The sequence below is a fragment of the Barbatula barbatula genome, assembly GCF_947034865.1.
Source record: "Barbatula barbatula genome assembly, chromosome: 11".
In the NCBI taxonomy this organism is placed as follows: Eukaryota; Metazoa; Chordata; class Actinopteri; order Cypriniformes; family Nemacheilidae; genus Barbatula; species Barbatula barbatula.
In genome coordinates, this window is record NC_136774.1 from 886496 (window position 1) to 906461 (window position 19966).

The following is a 19966-nucleotide window of genomic DNA, read 5'->3' on the forward strand; positions in this document are numbered from 1 at the left end:
AGAAGAAACATGATAATATAGCTGCAAGCGGCGATTACGGGTCAAGCCCTACAAGGGCACAAAATAACATACATGTTGTCATGTCTGATCGTGAGTTTTTGAAAATCAAGTTTAATATCATTGGTAAAAGTACTAGAAACACAATAAAATTGCTTATACCTTTTGACCACTAGGTGGCACTATCTGCAAATTGATGTGATATGAAAAAGATCTGTTACTGATGATGTGTACAAAGCTTTGCATCAATACTCAAAAGATACAGCCATATGACCCTTTGGCATGCTCTTCCTCAAATTTGTTGACACGGTATATGAGAACTTTAATTTAAAACCTTTTAATAACCTTTTAACAACTCATGAGTGCAAATTGGTCAAACACTAGTTTGTGTAAAAACGTGAATGTGAAACTTTGGACTGTTGGTGGCACTAAAGGGTATTAACATATATGGCTGTCCTCTATTTGTGTGCTAATTGCTTAACTTCTCCCTGTACAGTTCTATGGGCTGCTATAGACGTAATGGTGAATGAAAAATTACAAATGATAATGAAAAACCCTAACAGATCCAATAGAACTGCCCATTGTCATTTCCTTTGTTAGTCTCCCTATAAGATGCCCGCCCTGTCTATTGTCTTGTGCTCGTTCGTTGTACCTGTATGTTGTACCTGTTCCCTGCCATGTGCCCTGGTAAATTTATGTTCTTGTACCCTGTTTGTTTAGTTCTTAGTTGTTATTCCTAGTTGTTTCTTTTTGCCCCCCTTGTGGGAAGTCTTTGTTTTCAGTTTTGGATTTTAGTTTTGTCAGCGTTTTCCCCATCGAGGGTGTTTTGGTTTTTGTGTTTATTAAAGTCTTGTGTTAACCCCTTTATCCCCGTGTCTGCCTGCACTTGGGTTCCCCCACCACGTTCCTCATCCACGTTCACGAAAGAAGACTGTCTAAGATACTTACGAGAATAATTCATATAGTGGTTTTGTGGGCATTTTTTACACAGAAAGCAGCAGTCATGATATCCCACACGTTCTCTTGAAAATCCCTCTTTACACTCAACAGAGCAGTTTGAGAAAGGAACCTTTATAGATTAGAAAACTCAGATTAAACACTACTCAGTGAATAGTTGAAGGCTCACAGAGAGAAATGAAGGAACTTACAGCGGTATTGTTATGCCAGGGCATGAGAGAGTTGTTGATAGTAAAAGTAATTTCTGGATTTGTCTCATACGTGCCCACCATCTGAATCCATGGAGGATTTGTTTCAGTGTGCCAAAGCACGACTGCACAACTGACTACTGGATCACCGTTAACATCATATTTCACATGACGACCACTAAGAGGGAAATCCAACTTCTTCATTTCTCCCAGAAGCTGTTGTAAAGAGAAGTAGAACTGTTCACAAACAAGGCAATTTTTGTATTTTAGTAGTTAATGTCTCGTTGACCTTGTTGATGTTCAAGAATTGTGCATTCAAATTAATATCAATGAAACTGCAATTGGGTTCTTTTGAATAAGTAATAATGTAAAATACAGCTAACTAACACAATAAAACACAAAAAAACATGATTAAATTTTTTGTTATAAAGAGTTGATTTGTTATTTAAAGTTATTTAAAGTTTTTTTTAATGTTTATTAAAAGCAAGTTTTGTACTAACTATTGTACCGGACCTTTGACATTGACGAGAATTCAGATCCGGACCTTTGACATTGACGAGAATTCAGATCCGGACCTTTGAATGTAAACTTTGAGAACCTATGGTGTAGTGTATGCAAGATTAAAAAGATGCGTCTTTAGTCTAGATTTAAACTGACAGAGTGTGTCTGCCTCCCGGACAGTGCAGGGAAGACTGTTCCAAAGTTTAGGCGCTAGATAGGAAAAGAAAAATGAAGACTTTGTGACCACCAACCCATAAACCGAATGTGGGATAGGTAAGCCATTAGTATCGGACAATGTGGGACACCATTGAATGGAAGTGCAAAACTGAGCTAAATACGGAATGAAGACATTTTTATATCATTCTTAAGCTTATCAAAGTCCATTACAACTACAACATAATTAAGGCATAGATAAAATGTTCCATCCATCCATCCATTTTCTTCCGCTTTATCCGGGGCCTGGTCGCGGGGGCAGCAGTCTAAGTAGAGATGCCCAGACATCCCTCACCCTAGACACTTCCTCTAGCTCAGGGGTCGGCAACCCGCGGCTCCGGAGCCGCATGCGGCTCTTTCATCCCTCTGATGCGGCTCCCTGTGGCTTTTAAAAATAATGAGTAGCTATTTAATTAAAATTTATTTTATTTTACATAGTTTGTTTTTAAAATGTAATTCTAAATTTTAAGATTATGGTGATCTTGTAACATCTAAATAATGTATTATTATAGTAATTTGTATCACAAAAAAGTGTTAAAATTCTTTGTCGCTCTTAATATGCGTCACAACCTCCAATGTGCGACACCGGCCAGCGCGCGATTTCTTGAACTTTTCTAAACCCAGGTAGGCCAACTCATATATGTCTGTGAGCCAACTATGGATAATGGATAATTCAAAGAAAAGAAAAGTCTCTGAAGAAAACAGAACGTTTAATGCTACGTGGGCAGATTCATATGCTTTCACTGCTGACGAGACTGGTTTACCAGTATGCTTAATATGTAATGAAAAACTAGCAAACAACAAAAAGTCAAATGTCGCAAGACATTTCCAGAATAAACACGCAGCCTTTGCTCAAAAATATCCGGATGGAGATGAGAGAAAAAAAGCTGTTTCGGAACTGATGCGGAAGGTTGATCTTAGCAAAAATCACTTCAAGAAGTGGATGAAGTCTGCAAATTCAACTACATATGCAAGTTTTGTAGCCGCTCAGGAAATAGTCAGGCATGGGAAGCCGTTCACAGATGGAGAATATGTAAAAGAATCTTTCATTAAGATTTCAGAACATCTATTCACGGACTTTAAAAACAAGAGTGAAATTGTGCAGAAAATCAGGGATATGCCCCTCTCTGCAAAGACTGTCAAAGACAGAACCATAAAAATGGCAGAAGACATCACCAGACAGCAAATTAAAGACATCAATTCAGCTGTGGCCTACTCAATTGCCTGCGATGAATCTAAAGACAAAGGTGATATTGAACAAGTAGCGCTGTTCTGCCGGTATGTAAACTCTGCTGGGCCACAGGAAGAAATGATTGAGTTGATACCGCTAAAAGGCCAAACACGGGGGGAGGACATCTGTGAGGCTGTCTTGAATTGTTTAAGAGACAAAGGAATAAACACCACCCACCTGGTGTCAGTGGCTACTGATGGGGCACCAAGTATGACAGGAGCGCATAAGGGCTTTGTAGCTTTACTGCAGAAGTCGCTGGACAGAAAGCTGCTGACCTTTCACTGCATCCTGCACCAAGAGGCACTGTGTGCTCAAACATTTCCTCCGGAATGCACAGAAGTAATGAATCTTGTCATCCAGATTGTCAATAAAATAATGGCAAAAGCTTTAAATCACCGTCAGTTCCGTTCGTTACTGGACGAGTTGGAAAGCACATATTCTGATCTCCTGCTGCACAACAAAGTCCAGTGGTTGTCCTGAGGGGAGGTGCTGAAACGTTTTGCCGCATGTCTGGAAGAAGTGAAAACTTTCCTGGGAAGCAAAGGGCTCACATTTCCTGAGCTGGAACAGCCAGAGTGGCTGGAAAAGCTACACTTCATGGTAGACATGACAGCGCTTCAAGGGAAAGGACGCACAGCCCTGCACATGTTGGAGGAGGTTTTGGCATTCGAGCGCAAGTTGACAGTGCTTGCCAGAGATTTACAGAAAGGTACACTGTCACACTTCCCCAATTTGAGAGAGTTCAAAGAAGCTCACATGATAAATTCGGAGTATTTACATTCTGCAATCATCGCAATGCAAACATCGTTTGGGAAACGATTCTGTGAGTTCAGAGAGGAGAAAAACACATTATCCTTCCCAGTCACTCCCCTGAGCCTCGATCCATCCCTGCTGAATACGACTGCATTGGCAGGTGTGAGTCAACCTGATCTTGAGATGGAACTGGCCGACATAGCCGACAAAGACATATGGGTGTCCAAGTTTGAACGCTTGACAGCAGACCTTGAAGATGTTGCCCGTCAGAAGGCCGTTCTTGCTCAGAATCACAAATGGCATGAAATTGAAAACCTCCCCAAACCGGACAAACTTGTGTTCGAAACTTGGAATGCTATCCCCGACGTTTATGTGAACATGAAAAAGTATGCACTTGGAGTCCTGTCGATCTTTGGATCCACATATGTATGTGAGCAGGTGTTCTCCAACATGAACTTTATTAAAAGCAAACATCGCGCACGCCTCACAGATGACAGCTTACGATCCTGCGTAAAGATGAAGGTGACGGCATACAGCCCTGATGTGCAGACACTGTGCACAGAGTTTCAGGAGCAGAAATCACATTAACCAAGTATGATAAATATTTTAATTGCCAATTATTTTGCATATCTTCATATTTTTTCATTGTTCAGTGAAATAGTCCTTTTATTATTCAGGTTGACAGCTGACTGCACGCGCCAGAAAAAGGATGATGGCACACAGAGAGAGGACGGCATTTTTGGTTTGCTGCCGGTGGATAATTTAAGTTCGGCGTTTTTTCTTAAATACAAGAAGGACTAAAATAGACTGAGTATTTTACTTGAAAGTAACCTTCAACCCAACGTCTTTTTTTCTGAGTTCAAAATGTTTTTGTTGCATGCAGAAATTAATTTTGTTGTCTCTGCAGTAGTTCATTCATCTCATGAATGCAACACATTATAGTTTGTTTATGCATAGCATAAAGGCAAATTGCAAATGCAGTGTTATTTCATTTTAAATGTCAAAAGGGTTTTGTGGCTCCCAGTGTTTTCTTTACTGTGAGAAACGGGTCCAAATGGCTCTTTGAGTGGTAAAGGTTGCCGACCCCTGCTCTAGCTCTTCCGGGGGGACACCGAGGCGTTCCCAGGCCTGCCGGGAGACATAGTCCCACCAGTGTGTCCTAGGTCTTCCCCGGGGTCTCCTCCTGGTCGGACGGGCCCGGAACACCTTCCGGGGAAGGCGTCCAGTAGGCATCCGGAACAGATGCCCAAGCCACCTCAGCTGACCCCTCTCGATGTGGAGGAGCAGTGGCTCTACTCCGAGCTCCTCCCGGGTGACCTAGCTTCTCACCCTATCTCTAAGGGATCGCCCAGCCACCCTGCAGATGAAGCTCATTTCGGCTGCCTGTATCCGGGATCTTGTCCTTTCGGTCATGACCCAAAGCTCATGGCCATAGGTGAGAGTAGGAACGCAGATTGACCGGTAAATTGAGACAGAGCACATTTGATAATTCGACCTCAGATTGTACGTTTAAACAACCACATTGTGCTCTAGCGATATCTTAAAACTACATACTGTGTCACAACAATAAATGTATTACAAAGGTTTGCCTGGGCTCAAATCAAAATAAATGAACTTGCGGGTGCAGCTTCTCTTTCAAGTGAAATTAGCTCTCTTCAACTACACTGAAATCTTTCATCACCTATACCTGAATTATGTTGCCTCAGTCTTTTAGGCATGCATTTGAATTAATTTCACTAGTGCTTATAAAAGGTTATTTAGTAATACACATGAATGATTTTCAATGGTGTTTGTAAGATGTATTTCAGTAATACATATGAATTGATTTCACTAAGCTTGATCAATGTTTTTATTTAGCTAGAAGAGCTTGTAAAAGTTATTTCAATAATTTAGGCCTAAACTGTGTTTTACCTCATTGTGGGTTTTTGTTTTATTCTTAATAAATATTTTTGTTGCTGCCACCTGCTTCCCTGCGATCTCGTCAGGCTCACCTCCTTTGCAGTCTTCGCCAAAGGGAACTCTGTTCTCATGGAATATGCGAACAGGTTCCTGGAGGCTGCAGAGAAGGTGGTCTTTGGGGAGACAGAGGTGGTGGCAGTGTTTAACTTCTCGTTCTCGATGAACCCCCCGGATTGTGACTCCCCCACCTAACCCTTTTGGACTTGCCCCCTAGTCCCCCCTCACTTTATGACCCTTTCATTATTATCGCTTGATTACCCTTGTTAATTTTTGCCATGTTTTGTTGGATGTTGTCTGTCACCCAGTCTGTCTTGTCACGTTAGTCTGCCCCCTTGGTGAATGCCAGGGGGCGTTCATTAAAGGGGGGGGGGGTCTGTCATGGTTCTGCCTCTTCATGTCATGTCTTTCTTGGTCTAGTGGCGGTATCATGACAGAACCTCGTGTTTTGTGTGGAGAGAAACATATTGTTGTTGATCACGACATAATATGCGTTCTCTTCAGTCTCGTCTTTGGCCCCGCCCCTCTTGTTTCCTCGTTAGCTTCCCTTCAGTGTTTCTGTACCTACACTTGTCCCTTGTTTATTAACCCTTGTTAGTTTCTCCTTTTTAATCCCCTTGTGTTTGCTGTCCTTTGCTGGTTTGTTTTGTATTGTAGCCTTGTTGGTCTTGTTTGCTATCGTCCCTTGTCCTTGCCTTGTTCCAGTTTAATAGTGAGTCAACTAATCTAGAATGCTATGATGGCATACTAAGACCCAAAGAAGAAGTCCACAGTACTAGTTGACCTAAACCCAGTTGGTCTTGGTGTAATTGCATAAAGCTCACACACTGCTCTACTCACAAACAGAGAGGGAAGCTCTAGTGACACTGGGCATCATCTGTAGGGATCACACTTCACAGTCATTCCTGACCACAAACCACGGGAGCTGATTTCTAACAAACCTTGAGGATCCCATCAGCCAGACTTAAACTCTGGAAAATGAGACCCTGCCAATGAAAAAAACAGTGTGTTAAAATCTGCCAATGGGGTGAGAAAAATAAACATGAATTAAGTTTTTTTTCTCACCCCGTGGGGAGATTTCTTTTTGCTTAATTTAAACAGAAACATACCTAATTCTTAACTTAATATCGCAGTGTCGGGTTTGCTCTTGCACCGCAAAAAATGTCAGTCTTTACAAGATGGCTTCAAGATTTGCCAAAAATAAGCATTAACGATGTACACAGCACGTTAGTGCCTAATTACATACTAATTTAAGAGTTATATAAAACATGAATTACCTTAGCTTAATCCTCAGAAACATTGGGTCATTAAACTGACAAGTTTATAACTATTAGTTATAAGTCCTAGCTTCACCATACACTCAAACTGTGAGGTTTCTCAGCTTTTCCTATGGATCTGTAGCACAATGACCTAACAATGACTTAACTTGTGCCCTGATTTTTATTAGAAACTAAGAGGGGGAGAAAGTAAATACAATTGATAATTTTATACTAACGTTACACCAGTGGCGGATCCAGAACGTGATAGATGGGTGGGCCTGTATTAAGTCGAGGTGGGCCTGAATGGGTTTTCCGAAATCAAAGCAGTTGTCCCGAATCTAGCAGGGCTGGGTTTACCGAAACCTTCTTAACGCGATGTTGTTCTTATGTTACACTGTATCTTATCGTATATGTGCACGTCACGTGTACATCACTTTTGAATAAGAAACGATAACAGGTCTATAAAAACATCCTAATACATACAATTTCAACTATTTCTGAAGTGATCATTTTATAAAGAACACCGCTTTCTCACATAACAGAGTGAAGCAGCCCGTGCATGAGAGAATCATTGATTCTCGAGCCGTTGATACCAATAGATAAAGCACCATCGTCGCGGACAGCACCTGGTTGCGTCGCATGTAAGACGGTATATCTTAAACAGCTTCCTAAGGTATTGTTCGGGGAACACGCCTAGAAATGGTAAACCTTTAGTTAAGTTATACGTTAGGAGTCTTTGTAGCCCGCTAAGAGACAAAGTTATCGAGAAACGCAGCTCTGAAATTATACTAGAGCAGCATAGTCTTGTGCTAAAGGTATATACCATTTCTAGGCGTGTTCCCCGAACAATACCTTTCGTATTGCACTAGGTGCTGTAGCCATTAAAAAAACGTATTTAGGTTCATATATGTAACAATCACCAGCTGGAGTGCCCTTGAAAACCACCAGAGGGCACTCCACATCAAACTTATCATTCACTCACAAAACTACATCTCCCATAACACACTTCCCGGACTCATCATCACTGATTACATTCACCTGTATCTCATCACCCTGTTAATCTCACTCTATATATACCATGTGCACTTATTCACACACTGCGAAGTCTTGTTAGCCTGTCTACATTTCTGAGCGTTTCCTGTATTTATTCTTCCGTGTATTACCTTGGACCTTTTTGTTGATTACGATTCTCTGCTGCCTGCCCTGACCTCTGCTTGTGACCATTGACGATTCTGGATATTCCCTAACATACCATACGCTGTTGTTGATCACTGCCTGTTTGACCATTCTCTGAAATAAAGCTGCATTTGGATCTGACCTGCCTGTCTCGGAGCAGTTTCATGACAGAAGACTTCGCCATACCAGGATCCAGCAGCCCGGTACCCTCTCTTTACCGAGATGTCAGTTCCCACTTCAAGGTCAGCATGGCAAATTTCCAGCTCTATCATTGACCCAGTAGATCAGCTATTGGGCCTTCGTCAGGGAGGCCTATCCATTGAGTGTATGTCCAACAGTTCTGTGCGATATCCTTCCAAGTACAATACTATGATGAAGGTTTGTTTAAGGACTTATTCCGTTTCGGACTGAATGACCCAAATAAGTCATGGTTACCTAGAGGGGAGTTTAATGGCACTTTAAGGGACTTCATTGACTATGTTCTGTTGTTATGTGGCTCTCCGTTCAATGTGGGAGAGGCAGAGGATAGTGTTGAAACCCCAAATAACGTTTTTTGGGGGGGGCAACAGTGTCAAGCGCAGTTGGCAGCGGACCTTGAAGTACCAGCGCCACTGCTCGAGATGGCTGCCTGCCTAGCACCACTGCACGAGATGGCCGCCAGCCCAGAGCCACTGCACGAGATGGCCGCCAGCCCAGAGCCACTGCACGAGATGGCCCCCAGCGCCACTGCTCGAGATGGCCGCCAGCCCAGCGCCACTGCTCGAGATGGCCGCCAGCCCAGCGCCACTGCTCGAGATGGCCGCCAGCCCAGCGCCACTGCACGAGATGGCCGCCAGCCCAGCGCCACTGCACGAGATGGCCGCCAGCCCAGCGCCACTGCTCGAGATGGCCGCCAGCCCAGCACCACTGCTCGAGATGGCCGCCAGCCCAGCGCCACTGCTCAAGATGGCTGCCAGCCCAGCGCCACTGCACGAGATGAGTCAAGTCAAGTCCGAGTCGACCTTCCAGAGTCAAGTCAAGTCCGAGTCGACCTTCCAGAGTCAAGTCAAGTCCGAGTCGACCTTCCAGAGTCAAGTCAAGTCCGAGTCGACCTTCCAGAGTCAAGTCAAGTCCGAGTCGACCTTCCAGAGTCAAGTCAAGTCCGAGTCGACCTTCCAGAGTCAAGTCAGGTCCGAGTCGACCTTCCAGAGTCAAGTCAGGTCCGAGTCGACCTTCCAGAATCAAGTCAGGTCCGAGTCGACCTTCCAGAGTCAGGTCAGGTCCGAGTCGACCTTCCAGAGTCAGGTCAGGTCCGAGTCGACCTTCCAGAGTCAAGTCAGGTCCGAGTCGACCTTCCAGAGTCAAGTCAGGTCCGAGTCGACCTTCCAGAGTCAGGTCAGGTCCGAGTCGACCTTCCAGAGTCAGGTCAGGTCCGAGTCGACCTTCCAGAGTCAGGTCAGGTCCGAGTCGACCTTCCAGAGTCAGGTCAGGTCCGAGTCGACCTTCCAGAGTCAGGTCAGGTCCGAGTCGACCTTTCAGAGTCAGGTCAGGTCCGAGTCGACCTTTCAGAGTCAGGTCGCGTCACCGCTGACCTTCCAGAGTCAGGTCGCGTCACCGCTGACCTTCCAGAGTCAGGTCAGGTCCGAGTCGACCTTCCAGAGACTGCCCGCGTCACCGCTGACCTTCCAGAGACTGCCCGCGTCACGTCTGCCCAGCCAGAGACTGCCCTCGTCACGTCTGCCCAGCCAGAGACTGCCCGCTTCACGTCTGCCCAGCCAGAGACTGCCCGCGTCACGTCTGCCCAGCCAGAGACTGCCCGCGTCACGTCTGCCCAGCCAGAGACTGCCCGCGTCACGTCTGCCCAGCCAGAGACTGCTCACGTCACGTCTGCCATATCTGAGCTCTGGGACAAAATGAGCATCGCCCAGTCAGAGCCTCATGCCAAGATGGCCTTCTCCACGCCTGTGTCTTCGGACAAGATGGCCTTCACCTCGCCTGTGTCTTCGGACAATATGGCCGAATCCACGCCTGTGTCTTCGGACAATATGGCCGAATCCACGCCTGTTCCTGAGCCTGTACCGGTTCCTGAACCGTCGGACCCGCGCTATACCCCTGAACCGCCCTGGCCGCCTTCACAGCCTGCTCCGCCCTGGCCGCCTGCACAGCCTGCTCCGCCCGGTTCCACTTCCGCCCCACCTTCCTCCTGGACAGTTTTAGGATCGTCTGGAATCCGCTCCTTAAAGGGGGGGCTATGTAACAATCACCAGCTGGAGTGCCCTTGAAAACCACCAGAGGGCACTCCACATCAAACTTATCATTCACTCACAAAACTACATCTCCCATAACACACTTCCCGGACTCATCACTGATTAGGTTTGTTTGGAAAGACTTTCTTTAAAGTGAATTTCGTTTTGTATAAATTGTATCTTAATTTTAATCAATGTTTAATCAAACAATTGCCTCGATTTAATAAATAAGAAAGCTGCTCGTGTCGTGATCGTGGTGGAAGAACCCAATTCCAGGCAGCGTTGGTGAAGGGGTTAACAAGACTTTAATAATAAGACAAAAAACAAACACCCACAATGGGGGAAAACACTAACCAAAACTAATAATACAAAATTGAAAACAAATACTTCCCACATGGGGGGCAAAAACAAACTACTAACTTAACACAGAGACTATCAAAACAAAGACAAAGGGAACTAGGAACTCTAACATACAGGGCAGGAAACATGTATAGGGCAGGAAACATGTATAGGGCAGGTGTCGGTAATGAGACACAGGAGGAAAGCTATACTAGGAACGAGAGGGGCGGGGCCAAATGAGGAGACTGGAGAGAACGCATCTTATGTCCTGATTGACAATAATATGTTTCTCTCCACATAAAACACGTGAGTCTGTCATGATTCTGCCCCAGACCGGAAAATCAAGACAAGAGAAGGAATCATGACAGCTCAGGTATATTTGTCTCATTAGAACCATACAAATAATTATTAATCTCAATACAAGGTTTTAAAAAAATTAGTGAGTAACTTGATTAGTGAAGGATTTTTATTGTGGTTTAAACATGCCTTTACATTTAATATGCTTTATGATTTCATTATTGATTACTAACCGTGCATAATATGTTGAAAATATAACCAGTGTGTGAGTTGGGTTAACCAAGAGTTAGGGGGGTGATATTGAGTGTATTTTCCACAGGAAATGGTATGTGTGTTTGTAAAGATCAGATTACACACGGAGCCCCATGGAATTTGGTGAGGTGTGGGGTGTTTCCATATAATGTGTTGCAGATGGTCCGAAAGCAAAGGAGTGTGAGCTGGTTGGCTGAGGCAGAACAAAGGAGAGAAAGCTGATTGGTCGTGTTCCCAGACTTCCCCAACCCCCCAGCAAAGAAAAGACATCAGTGAAATATTATCAATACCATGTAAAATAGTTTTTCGGGGTCGTTCCTTTGTGAGACGTTTTGCGTCTAAGGACCCACCCAGCAGCTGTTGTATTTTTGAATCTTCTGATCAATAAACTTCAACATTTTCTTAACACGATTTTGAACACGCCGAACATAGCACGAATGTTCATCATTAGCGTTACAAAATAATGGTAAGATACCATGTACACTTCTAGCGAACGTTAGTCGTTGGTTGTTGGCGCCAGATTGCAATAGTGGGTGCTACGTTGATGTTGCATTGACCAATGAAAACACATCACCAACACACTTACATTTTAAATAGTTATCAGGCTCACTTATAATTTTACTGTTTTAAACATAACATGTTATAGATAAAATACACCACATAAAGTAGTATCCATGTTTAACTATACAGAGTAGTATTATATATTTTTTATTTCTGATTGGGTGGGCCAGCTGTCAATGTGGGCGCCCACAGCTCCGCGCCTGCGTTACACTAAATATGAACACGTCGCTAACCAGCTTAGCGACTAAAGTTAGCTGCCGGCACACCACATTAGATTAAACTACTTATCCTCGTATTTGTGGATATAACTCGATATATAGAGCTTAAATCCTTTGTCCTGCTTGCTTGTTGGAGCAGGGGACCAGGCATCAACGATGCGGTGTAAACCGTTAATGCTTATATTTGGCAGATCTTTAAGACATCTAGTAAACACTGACATTTTGTGTGGTGCAAACCATTAACTGACATCCCGACTTCTGGCAATAGCGGAAGTTCGTTGCTACACTTGTGCACATAGTCTATTCTAAGGTGACTAAATGATGACAGAATTTTCCATATCCCTTTAAATACACAGCAGCAAGCTTTCTATGCTACCGGGCCGTGGAAGAAGTGGAATAATTACCTTCACATAAAAATACTAAATTCATAAAATCAGATTGACAGGCATAATAATTACACTATATCAAATTACAATATGTGATATGTAAAATATGAATTATTATTATTTTGAATCTATACTGTGTCTCATGCAAATTTAACTGCATTTACTCACCATGTATGGTTTAACGGTAATGTTTGTTCTGCATCCATTGATGTCACACTGCAGAACTTTATGTAATGCATGAGCGATGGTATATATGGCCGAGTAGATAGCGAAGGAGAATGTGGGCATTTCCTCTGCGGTCAACATTGAGCAGTTGTCACAATCTTGATTACATGTCTTCATCTGAATTTCACTCTCCGCTTTATCATTAGTAGTCTTGTCAGCAGTTCCTTTGGCTTTATAGACGAATTCATGAAATCCAGGCAATGAAAACATTCTCTCTGTAATGCCAACAATTGTTCCAATTTTCTCAACTCCCGGCTCTTTTGGAAGCTGTTGATTCATAGACCATGTTTCACTTGCAATCCAGACTTTGTTACGGATATTGTTTGCTATCGCTGCTTTGATTATGTTCTTTGCATATTGTGACCCAGTGAAAACCACAATGACATTGACGTTGAGCCCATTAATCTTTTGTAGAGTTAGACTGTAGTTGACACTTTGACTAAGAACCTCTTGATAGGCCAAACAAATGCCAGTATTTTTGATGTAACTGTTAAACAGCTGTAAGCCGTCTTCACTGTTACTGTCTGGGTCTCGAAGAAAAGCTACCCAGTTCCATCCAAACCACTGTATGATGCGAATAATCATCTGTATCAAGTCTTTATTGCTTGGGATTGTTCTCATAAATGATGGATAGCGACGTTTATCACTTAACTTATAGCTGGTAGCTCCATAATTAACCTTTGAAAGAAAAAAACAATTTGAAAAGCAATTCACTTAATATGCCCATACATGTTATATACAGTCAAAACACAAAAGTACTTATACCACATGGCTGTTGAACGCTTCATTCTAATTGGCTGGCAAACGTTCTATGAATGTGTATTATTACTCAGTTAAACGGACGCCTATGATGTAGTTTCAAATCTGTCGACCGAATTACAGTTTCATATCTCTGCTCCAAGTTAAACCGAATGTAGTCTCAGCCTCAGACGTCAATGTTTGCTGACGGACAGTTGGCAGAACATTTTATGCATAAGGCAGACTTTCTTGGAAACACTTCAGTATGTTTTCGAAGTCATCAGATTGGTGGGACTCTACAGGATTTCTGGGAGACGTGCATGTCGCATTGTTTAACTGTCCGCCTGGAAACAACACAAAGCAATTTGATCGAGGTAGTAAGCTGTTGTGTCTACTGCTGTTGGCTGCATTAAGAATTCTTCCCGATCAACTAAACGCTAAATTCTAAAAGTATGCACCTCCGAAGCAGAGCAAGTATGTATTTTTGTTTTCTTGGCAAATTACTAATCGTTTTGCTAGACAACATCCTTATTTATCATATGCTGTGGTGTAGACTCTTATGAAGCTGCGATGAAACTAGAATTTAGATGTTAACCAACAGCCCCCCGTTCAAGTCCATTACAAGGAGAAAAACCCTGGAAAGCTTTCAACATAAGCCTCGATTAGTTTTTTCGACAGAAGAAATAAACACACGGATGACTTACAAAAAAGAAAGAATTAAACAGCCAGTCATAAATTATTCCAATCCTTCTTAAAATGTCTCTAGCTGAAAAGGATGCAATTTGGCAACATAGGACGAAGGTTATGAAGTATGCGCATTTGCTTGTTATTTGAGTATGAAATACATTCCAAAATAATTTACCAGTGGTATAAGGTCCATTGTCACCAGTGGTACAATAGTAAGGGTTCTTGTGCTTCCATATGGTCCGGTTAAAGCAATCACTTTAGGCTGATGGCTGTTGAGTTTTTCCTGAGGTTTTATTGATCCATTCTGTGAAACGAAACTCAAGACTGATGGGAAATTCTTAGTGTCAGAACAATAGTCAAAAATGTCATAGCCCAGAGAAACATTGGGCAGCAGGGTGGTGGAGTTATTAATCTCCTCAACAGCAAACCTCATTACTTGGAACATCTGATAGCCAGATTTTGACAAAGTGTGCCTACAAAACATCAGTGAAGAAGTTAATGTCACTTCATTTACATTTTGTATTAGTTTACCATGAATGCAATCCTGGGGAAATTGTTGCTTTAATTTACAAAACTCATAAAAAACAACAATAATAAATGTGTCATAGGCATTCATATGGCAAAACAAGAAAAATCCTTGCTTACCTGAAACATTCAATGGCCTCCGGGGAGAGCAGGGGTGTTGCGTGTTGAATTTCATGCACTGGAAAAAGGCCACCCAATAAGTAATCTCCATCCAAACTGAACTCAGATGAAGAGCAAGACACTTTGAAAAAGACACAATGAGTAAAGGTAACAAGGAACGTGTACATGTGGCTCAGAAACATGGTTAAAGATGATTTGTTTCTCATGAAATGGTTGTAAAGGGGTTTTATAAAATATTTTAATTTGCTTTAAACATTAAATTTGCTTAAACCACTTTGTATATTCATAGGTCTGGGCATCAGTATCAATGTTATGATTTAGATATTAGTTTTCACAGACCTTGCTTTATCTACAATCCAAACGTTGTTTTCATGCTTTTGCATATCGTGACAGAGTGAAAACCACATTGGCATTGATGAAAATATCTTTCTTTTCATAAGGTGAACTGTAGTTTGCACTTTTTGCTCTGTAATTTGCACTGTCAAAGAAAGGCAGATATTTCTAACTTGTCAAACTTAGGCCATCTTCCCCAGTATTGTCAGATAACACAAGGGCATGAAACAAGAGAATAAATAAGGAGGATAATGAAGAAAGGCAAACAATAATAGGATAATTAACAATAATAGGATAATTAACAAAGAAATAAAGGGTGGGGCCAAGACTCATGACAGGAAACCTAAACAAATGCTGTGCTTCCAACACAGATCACAAGACCTTGATGCACGCAGGCAAGACAGACCTAAGGGGCTCTGCCTGAGCAGACAAAGTTTCACCAGACCAGGTTAAAGTTAAAGGAAAGGGCCATGGGGAGAGTGTCAGGACAGGGCAAGAAGTGGACTCTAGTGGGTCAGAGCATGAAACAGACACAGGTGGATGTATCTGCACAGCAAGATGTGGTCAGTGAGAAGGGTGGGGAACTGGGCTGACAGCAGGAGATCAACTTCTGCAAGAGAGTCAGGACGGGCACTCACAGATTTATTGAACACCAGATCTAAACAACAGTGGATATCCACAGGAGCAAGAGAAGTAATGAAAGTCTAAGTCCAACAAGAGTCCGAGAGATAGGCAGGAAACACTCGGGCAAACCAAGGAGCTTAGCTATGTAGGGGCTAAAGAACAGCCAAGAAATGGCTTGCTAAACTAGAGCTGGCACAATTAAGCTGAAGGAGTTATCACAAGCATCAGCAGGGCAGTCAGCAGCAAAGGGCTTGATGTAAAGAAGACACAGAGCAAGAAGAGAGACCAACACAGCAGAGTCTCGCACAGTCACATCAGACATGACTGGACACACCTAGAGATTATTTTCTGAAAATCTATGCTATTAACTCGACAGAACAAGACAGGAATATCCGGTATGTGCTATTGTTGTGGTTAGAACACAAATTAATAAACTAGACAATGTTGTTTGGAAAACAGCTAGACCTGTAGCTTGAACTAGAGGTAACTAGAGAAGTTAAGATTGGCTAGAATATTTGACAATCTGGCACAAGACAGGAGAAACACAAGGGATTAACAGAGGTTTTGCATGTGACATCACCGCACACGTCATGTCACGTAAAGTCAAGTGAGTCACGCCCACTGAGTGGCAGAAAGACTGAATGCAGCAGTGTTTACCGCTGTATGTAATCTATTGAGAACAGGATAAAGTTGTTGTGCCGATTGATTGTTATGATTTATGGCTAAAAATACAATGATTAATATATCCAGTGTTTCATGAGGTTATCTTGATAAAGTTAACTGCAAATACAAGTGTACACTGCTGGCTACCATTGTTTCACCTCATTGAGGACAGATTTTCCATCTTCTATGGGTTTTCTTTCTTGGATGGGATTCCGCTGAAGCTAAGGCTTGTCTCATCACCGGCGGCGCCAGGGGGATCTCAAGACCCTCACAAAAAACGCCTTAATCCCCCATTTGACCCGGCCCCCTTCCTGATTAAAAAATTTAAATATATATTAAAATATATATATATCCGTGATAAAGATTTAAAAATGGTTTGATTTTTAACGCAGAACAATAATAATTAATAATTTATTTGACATATAAAAAACGCAGAACAATAATAATTAATAATTTATTCGACGCCCCATGAACGTTGCTGCCGCTGCGCCTTTTTGAGAGCAAAATTGAGAGCAGACGGAAATAGGAGTGAAAATATACCCATTGCAGTAGAGGGCGAGCCCTGCTTGATCGTAGAATTAGAAACAGAGGACACAGAAGAATTGGAGGATGAGGAGGTGGGACCGGAGCAGCTTGCAGCCCCCGAGACGGAGGAGACAGGTGAGCAGATGGAAAGAAATGACGCCTCATCAATCGCTACAGCGGGCACGGATGGTGGGAATCCTGACGGCGGAGAGGATTTAACGGGGGATTTAATCCATGGCCCAGCCGAGAAACCAAGACAGCCTCAACTAAAATCATACCCACGTCGTTCTTTTGGATTGTTAATATGTTTTCTGTCATGGGTGTGGCTATGGCAATTAAAGTTTGAGCATATTGTTTGCAAACTGCAATTAATTAATTAATTTAAAACAAAGTAGTTGATATGCTGTGTTGTTTTATTTGTTTACTAACATTAATATGCAGTTATTATCGGTGTCCTCTGTATTTTTTGTTGGTTTTCATGAGACCCCCCTGGGAAATGACCAGGATCCCCCATTTTCCCCCCAATCAAAATTGTCTGGAGCCGCCACTGTGTCTCATCAACAATCACACTAACTCTTTGGAGGTGTGGCTATCTTTTGGGTACCCGTCATTTCTTTCTCCTGTACGCGCACTGTGGTGCAGGCTCAACCAGATGAATTGAATTGCGGAAATTAGAAGCTCGCTCGCGCCTAGTTCAGTGTTTCAAATACGCGCATCAGTCATTTGACTGGGGTGCGACAGACAAAGAGAACTAGAACATGGCAGCCATAAACTCTCTCTGTCTGTGTGTGTGTGTGTGCGGGCAGAACTAGAACAAGGCAGCTATAAACTCTCTCTGTGTGTGTGTGTGTGTGTGTGTGTGTGTGTGTGCGTGCGTGCGTGCGTGCCGTTTAGACAAAGGTTTGTGTGCTTCTCGGCAGTTCGCCCAGCTGTCTTCCCTCTAGCAAGTTGAGAGGACACGTCCAGAGGGTCACGGCAGTCGTCAGACCCACAAGAGAAAAAGTTACGGTACTCTAGGTATCAAAAAGCAAGCGTTGAGGGAGATTTGAGGATAGCGCCAACCACTGGAACCACAGGATAGGTATTTGGCTCTTTAGGGGACATTAGAGAGCATTGAGAAAATCCAGCTGCAGTACACAGGTGGTCAAACTGAGATGCCTGGGAACCTGGGATTCATTTGCAGCACAGGGGAGTACGTTGACCACAATGGCAGCAGATCAACAGCCACCAGGCAAGACCACCTCTTGGTTCCAAAGAACCCGTTTTTATCTCCTTCAAACCCGCATGGCCAGCTGTTAGACAATTAGTAACTAATTGCGATCATTAGCAGCAATACAGGGGCAATTATGAAGTTACTCAATTACAGGAAGTATCGTCCAAATATGAGCAGAAAGGTGGAACATGGTGACGAGTTCTAATAAACTGGATGGGGCACATTAGCAGGGGAGGAAGCGCAGTCCAAATATGGGCTAAATAATAAAACAGGAAGCCGGTTGCCAGGTTTGTCCATAAATAGAGGTCTAAAAAGAGTCAAGTAGGGCAATTATAAAATGGTAACAAAACCCACTACAAATGTGATTGCACATGCACAGTGAATAACCACTACAATTCAGAGTGCCAATATATAAATGCAGAAGTCACACTGGTCGTCCATGGCGTCGGAGGGATGAAGGTGTCTGTTGCAACCAAGCGCTACCTCCTCAAGATCCGTATCAGCACTTTAAGAGGGACCCTCAAGTCTCACCAACTTATCTGCTACGGTCTTGACAAAATCGCAGAAGTTCACAGACATGTTTCACCTTATAAGTTGCAGGAGATCTTCCTTGATGTTCCCTTCAAAGACCTCATTAGACCCAGAGAGATCCAGCCACCAGCCATTTTGATCAGCCACAAAGAAGGCCAGCTGGTGCCCCAAAAAGTCTGCTTTATTGGCGACCTGGTGTTCTGGGATGGTCCACTCGGCAAGACATTCGGGGCCACGCATCCAGATCTCTTCGAGGAAGTCAACCTGATGGCCCACACGTCCAAGACTCACTTTGCGAGATCTTTGGCGGTACGAGAGCCGTGAGGCTGAGGCTCACGGAGGAGATCGGGAGCTTAAAAGGACGACCGGCAGGACTGTTGACGAGAGAGGACCGGGCCCGGACATATGTTTAGTTTGTGTGTATGTTTTATTGGCCGCAGTCGACCCTGAGGTGGCTGCCGTTCTCTACTTCCGTGTTTGTTTATTTGATTTAATTACAGTTGTTAAATGTTTGCCGGTTCCCGCCTCCTTCCTTCCCTTCTATGGAACTTTATTACAGGGACAAACCTGCTGGTTGCATAGCCCAAGTCGCCATGCGAGAGACTGCAAACTCGCCTTCATTCAGTCACTTCAGAGAAGAGAGACGTGTGCTGGAAGAAGATGCCTATGTCGATGACATTCTGACTTCGATGACAACAACCTTGACCATCTGAAATGCCTCACAGCCAATTTCAAGCACATCCTGAAAGCTGGAGGAAAGATCCCAAGAGTGAGATACCCAAAACAGAGCCAAAGACTATGATCCTGCCAAACCAGCTGATGGAAGACGACAACAAAGCCCATGGCCTAGGTTACACCATCGATGATGACAAGCTTCATGTCATGGTTGCAGTGAACTTTTCAAACAAAAAGAGGAAGATGCGCGTTGAGAGAAGAAGTTAGAGATCAAACTCCTGATCCACCCACTAGGAGAGAGTTGCTAAGACAAGTCTCTGGCCTGTACGATGCGCTCGGCCTTGTGACTCCTGTCAAGCAAAAAGGTGCCATTCTGGTCAGGAGAGCTTTCCAGGAAGCCAAAGTAAAATACTGCTGAGAAGACACGTGGGGCGCTGCCTTGTCTTAAGGTCTCTGAGAAGACGCTATAAAGCTATTAGAAGAATATGCTTACCTGAGCCAACTTCTCTTCGCCAGATCTCTGACTCCACCAGATCACTGCGCAAAGCCCAGTGCCATCACGTTCTCTGATGGCAGCAAACATGCATATGGCGCAGTG

General features: G+C 43.4%; 1 protein-coding gene across 1 annotated transcript; it reads right to left on the minus strand.

The window, feature by feature from the left end:
- Positions 1–34: 34 nt before the first annotated feature.
- LOC306900285 (taste receptor type 1 member 1-like) lies at positions 35–14986 on the minus strand (the record flags this gene model as incomplete). Its single annotated transcript, XM_079467103.1, has 6 exons — positions 35–48; positions 946–1066; positions 1152–1358; positions 12678–13412; positions 14335–14632; positions 14805–14986. The coding sequence occupies 6 exons, from the start codon at positions 14984–14986 to the stop codon at positions 35–37; spliced, it is 1557 nt and encodes a 518-aa protein (XP_079323229.1).
- Positions 14987–19966: the final 4980 nt, after the last annotated feature.